This window comes from Ostrea edulis, chromosome 1 (assembly GCF_947568905.1).
Source record: "Ostrea edulis chromosome 1, xbOstEdul1.1, whole genome shotgun sequence".
Classification (NCBI taxonomy): Eukaryota; Metazoa; Mollusca; class Bivalvia; order Ostreida; family Ostreidae; genus Ostrea; species Ostrea edulis.
This window is the reverse complement of record NC_079164.1, coordinates 32,988,777-32,994,776: the sequence shown is the minus strand read 5'-3', so window position 1 is coordinate 32,994,776 and position 6,000 is coordinate 32,988,777. Positions and strand designations below refer to the sequence as shown.

The window sequence follows — 6,000 nt, the reverse complement described above, 5'->3', positions numbered from 1 at the left end:
ATGGAAACGCTATGGATAAGACCAGAAGGAGGTTTAACTCCTTCTTTACAAATAAAGACAAGCTAAAGGAGGGGGGGGGGGGGTCAGTCATCCACTACCCGTACACTACAAATCATGACCAATTTTGTATCGGGGACGGGGTTCATCTATCTAAATTGGGCAACATTCTATTTCTCAATACAATTCAAGGGGGCTTGGAAGCAATCATAGGCAACCCGACACAATTCTAACCACCACAATAAGCATTCACCATTGGAAGAGTGTAACATGTAGCAGTCGCCCAGGCAAGTACTGGACACGCTCGCTGTTGTTCACCTTGCGTGATGAACAGAGATACTCTATATCACTAGAAAAGCTAGCTCACTAGCGAGGCAGTATAAGTTCCCCCTTATACTGTCGGCTACATTTTGAAGGGCACGGCTGTTTGACACCGCTCAGGAACCCCCCCCCCCCCCCCCCCCACCGTCAGTGGCGGAGCCCCCATGCATAAATGTTATGGAGTCTTGTGGCGAACTGAGCGGCCTATATCAAATGAACTTTAGTTTAGATCAAAATTTTCTATATGTCTTGGATCACTGCACCACCCAGGACCACAGTTGAATATCACGTAAATACTGTGACACTTGATTTCTTTTCCCTTGACCTCTCAGGGTTATGGACATTTAAGACCATTGTTACATTGCACCTCCTATTCTTTAACCATGACTTCTGCTGCGTTCTGCATCTCCCAGGTTGCTTTGAAATGTTGTTGAAATTGTGCTGCTGAGCCTATCCGTTGTTATGGAGGCCCCGAACTTGTTTGTATTATCAGCCGTGCCCATAAACGCCAAATAAATGTAACCCAATAACTTGTTTGTGTTTTATTGCGCTTGTATGAAAAGTTGTTTTTTTTCCATGGTTTTTAATTTAACATGCATTATTACGCACCGAAGCAATATTGTAAACAATATATAACAGACAGAACCAACATATCTCAATATTGTTGTAAGCACCAATAAGCATATACATAGTATATATATATACATATATATATGTGTGTGTGTCATTTGTGTTTTGTAACAAACATTTCAAAACGCAACTATGGCTTAGTAATGCTACTTGACGAAATCCTCCAAATTTAAAGTCATTATTCATGACCGAATTAAGAGATATCAATATGCACGTGATCAACAATTTCAGGTCAAACAATTTGTTGTGTCTTGAAAAAAAAAACCCACATTGAAAACAGCCAAAATCTAATGATACGCTCGAAAGTAAGCTATGTTTTGAATGCGTACATTTATAAGATATGAATATTGAAATGATCCAAAACATATCTACCGTACACATAACATAATATGCTGGAAAAAAAATCCACCAAAGCTAGCAATATGAAACCCCATCAAATTAACTATAAAACAAACGTGGAAAATGTTTCTGTGATGTTTCTCTGTAATGAACGCTTACATTGTCCCGACTACCAAAAATATCTCAAAATATTGATATTCAAAAAATCAAAAGGAAAATTAACATAAAAATACAATGTAAAAACAAAACATAACAAACCCTTTTTTTCTATCAAAATACCGGGGTTAATATAAAAAATCAAAATTAAAATGAAATCAATATTAATGACCTATTTCAATTTTACTCTCAAATACTGATAATAATATGATAACTAGAGCGCCAAAGAGGATTCCAATGTTGTGGTAGACAAAGGTTCTGGTGTTCGTAGACCCATTCTTTATCAGCGAAGGGAGCTGCAAAAACAATTATTCTGAATCAACAATAGTAGATCTACAGAACGTTTCGCTCAATTCCAGTATGTTAACAAATAAAATTAAACTGAAATCACACAGTTTCAAAACTATTAACGAGTGCACTTATCAGTTTATGATATAGGATGGTTCTGAAGGTAAAACAATATTCTAAGTTTCTTGACAATAAGCGAGAAAATATTTTAGCTGGAAATAAAAGACTTGTACTGTATGCCTACTGCAAGATGTGAACGAAATATTCTATGGGTTAAACGTGTATTTTCTGGAATTCTTCTTTACAACAGAATATCATAGACACTTGAATTTTTAAGGTGTATTTCTTGCTTACTTCAGTGCAGCACGATTACTGACATTAGATGAGATTTTCTAAATAAAGGATGGAATGTATTTGATCTCTCTCTCTCAATATTTAGTTTAGTCTTGACGCTTGATGGGAACATACTTTTTTATTGCCACATGTTACACTCGATAATTTTGATATGTATATCAGCTTTTGTAGTTAAGTTGTAGTTTAGGTCTAGTTTCCTTTTCAATTTAGTTATCTTTTCTATGTAAATATTCTATCGTCCTGAAGAAGGGACAGGTCGTCCCGAAAATTTGACAATTCACTGTTGTTCGTGTCGTTAGTCATTTCAAGTGCTTTTTATATCCATTTTTATTTGACCTCGTATCTACTATTAGATCCGACACTTTGGATGTTGAGTGTTGTTGGATTTTAGTGCTTTATATATATATATGATATAATTCATATATATAATTTGATATCCACTTCCGCCCCTACCTGGGGTTGAACTCACGACTTGCGGAACCAAATCTCCTAGCAGCATGTAATCAGCGCGCTAGACCGCTCGACCATCTAGGCAAGTTTTTACACTTGCTTTCAATGACGATGGAATTCTCGCCACGCTGTCAGACGCTGCACGGTCACTGACATGCAATACATATGAAACGATCAGCCATGTTATACTTCTGAACACTTTTACTATATTTCATTCTTAAAGTAGTTCCACCCTTCAGTGACGTCATTAGACTTCTCTTCGGAATAAATTTACGAAAGAAAACACCCGATTATTCCGTAAAAAAAAATATTCCAAAAAATAGCCAATGGCGTGCCGCGTAACAATAGGTGTCAAGATCTCTTATTGTGCCAATAGGTTATAACAGACGGCCCACGTGTGACATTAGAAGGTTCATCTGGTCAGTGTATGGAGTTTACCCCGTCCAATTGTTTATAAAATCTATAATTAGAGCGAAAAGATCAAGACTGCTTTAATTAAAAAAAAATAAAATCTAAGTCCAGTAGTCGAGTGTTTGTGTGTTACAATACACGACAAGACACTTACCATATCGACTAATGCGATGTATATAAACATCCCCGCTGTAATGGAGAAGATCCATGGTCCCGCCCCAAAATGTGAGGATATTGGGACTCCAATGTAGAATCCAATGAAGGCCGTGAGGGACGAGAAAAGGTTGGCGATCAACGCCCTCTTAAAGGATAATCCTTCGTTGATCAAAATTGCAAAGTCACCTGAACAAAACACATTCAGAAAAATTTAAAATGATAATTTGGCTATTTTTAGAACACATGCAATGTAATCAAGTTTGGTTGGAGGATATCTGTAAGTAAACATTACAATGTAACTAATTTTGAATTGTATTCACATTTATGCTCAGTAAGATGTATTGATAAATGAATGCATGCTACATGTAGTATCTACTGGCAACCCCTTCAAAATAGTATTAGTTACATACGTTTTAGGGAGTACTTCAAATAGTGATGCCAATGTCCTCAAGTGACGCCTTACCTAATTCCTGAGGAAGTTCGTGACAGAGTATTGCTATAGTGATGGCGATGCCCTCTAATAAACTGGCGGAAAATGAAGCCGCGATAGCTAGTCCATCTGTAAAGTTGTGAAGAGCATCTCCTACAACGATCATCACCACGAGCGGCGAAATGGCTGCAAAACGATTTTAGCATATGGTTATAAAATAAGATCATTCCTCAAGTACTTCGTGTACGAAGATCTAATGGGCAATTATTTCGTGCAGAATATACCACCAAGATGGATATCATATAGACATACATCATATAATCGTCTATCAAAAATATCATGTAAAAATAACACAATGTTCACCGGCATCATGGATGACAATGTCTTGAAGTCGAAAATAAACTAAATTGATATTTTCATTTAGGTCTTCCACATCTGTTTCGTATATGGATGTTTTACTGAACATAGAAGTTAACGGCATAACAACTCAACTTTATGACGAACGGTTTACTTCCCATATCTATGTAGCAATATTCTGTATCACTTGTTCATGTTTCTCAACTGATTTGATACGCAAGAGCATGTTCTGTATATGCTAAATTTTCAAATCAAGACAGTCTACTGACAAAATTTTTTATGTTACAGGGGTTTCATCGTCTCGTTTGAAGTATGGATTTCGTAAATTCTATGGTCGTTATAATGTTCTTACATATTTGCAAGCAAATAGAACATGTCAGAAGGTCGAATGTTCTCTGACGTTTTACATACCAATAGTTAGACTGTCCTACAGATACTGATTTTGACTACGGATTACTCGGTTTACCTAATGAAGATAGAGGGCTTACGACGGGTGTGACCGGTCAACAGGGATGCTTACTCCTCCTAGGCACAATATCCCACCTATGGTTTATCCGTGTTTGTCCTGCTCTTAATTTTATATTCTTCATAGGATTTATAAATTGATTAGTGCTTCTTGTTTTCACCATTTCATTGAACCACTGGTCATAAAAGATGAAACTTATATGGAAGTTTCCTAGCATGAAGAAGATTAAACTTTGTCCAAATCTAGGAATATTTACGTGGGAATATTTAAGAAAAATCTTTAAAAATCTTCTCAAGAACAACAGGACCATGATTAATCATATCAATATGCCAGTATCTTCAGGTGGTACACAAATCAGGGCCACCGGAACAAAGTTTTATACGGGAATATATCGGGAACTTTTTCTCAACAGTAACAGGGCCATTAGTCATATTCATATCATTATGCAAGCATCGTCATGAAATCCCGATTCGATTTGTGGCCTCCGGGGGTAGGTAGGGCCACAATAGAAGATCAGAGTTTTACAAGGGAATGGCTAGGAAAATGTCTCTAAATATCTACTTTTCGTGAACCTCTCGGCTATAATTAGTCATGTTGATAGGCAAGCACCCTCCGGTTGTGCAGATCCCAGTTTATTCAGATCATTGTCCTGGATGGGGCTACAATAGGGGTAACAATTTTACCTGACAATATATGGAAATATTTCATTCCCACATAAAATCATATTAAAATTGGAAAAAATCTAATTTACGGATTTTTGCGTGGTGGCTTCTAAACCCGTTCAAATTAAGCATTAAACAATAAATCATCACTATCGAAGTTAATGAATTGGTCATTTGATAACTCATTTTATCAATAAATAAATACTTGTCAGTTAAAGTTAACAGTAATTTTAGACCGAAAGTAATAAGTATTACATTCTAAATGCAGTAATTACCGTCTAAAAGTAAACAGTTTTACAGTTCATCTACATGACGTCATACTACAACAAGACCTACCGTTTTTTTCTCTTGAAGTTCTCAGTTCTTCACCCTGAAATTTCAAATAAAACATTACTAAAACGGTATATCAAATACAAGAATGTTCAATTTCTAACAGATATGCATGTTTATACATACTACCACGGTAATTGCAAAGTGCAGTCCCGTGGGGATCCGGGTTAAAATAGGTCCTCAGTACCCCTTGCTTGTCGTAAGAGGCGATTAAATAGGGCAGTCCTTCGGATGAACTGTAAAAAACGAGGTTCCGTGTCACAGCAGGTGTGGCACGATAAAGATCCCTTCCTGCTTAAAGACGGTAAGCGCTGAGCATAGGCCTAAATTGTGCAGCCTTTCACCGATAATGGTGACGTCTCGATATGAGTAAATCTAAATTCTCGAGAGGGAAGTTAAACAATATACAATCAATCAACCAAACAAAGGAATGCCGCGGTCATTATTCTACGATATACCTTCATACGTATTAACTGATTAAGAGAAAATTGATACACATCTCGCTTGCACTTCGAGTTTTGCTGATACAACAATAAGTCGATGACTGATAATTAAATTTTATAATCTTAAAAATCAATCAATATGTGTTGCAAAACAAATTCATAAATGATTGAAGACCATTTGTCATTCAGTATAAACCAATCGTCTGCATT

The 6,000-nt window shown here is 36.5% G+C and overlaps 1 protein-coding gene across 3 annotated transcripts in view; it reads right to left on the bottom strand.

Moving 5' to 3' along the window:
* Positions 1 to 845: 845 nt before the first annotated feature.
* Positions 846 to 6,000, bottom strand: part of LOC125659757 (zinc transporter ZIP4-like) — a 28,359-nt gene continuing 23,204 nt past the window's right edge. For all 3 annotated transcript variants that reach the window (XM_048891547.2, XM_048891539.2, XM_048891532.2), the window contains exons 7-10: positions 5,354 to 5,387; positions 3,566 to 3,718; positions 3,101 to 3,288; positions 846 to 1,739 (exon numbers count right to left, since the gene is read on the bottom strand). In XM_048891547.2, coding sequence (XP_048747504.1) covers positions 1,608 to 1,739; positions 3,101 to 3,288; positions 3,566 to 3,718; positions 5,354 to 5,387 — 507 coding nt within the window. In that variant the 3' untranslated portion in view covers positions 846 to 1,607. The remainder of the gene's footprint in view (positions 1,740 to 3,100; positions 3,289 to 3,565; positions 3,719 to 5,353; positions 5,388 to 6,000) is intronic.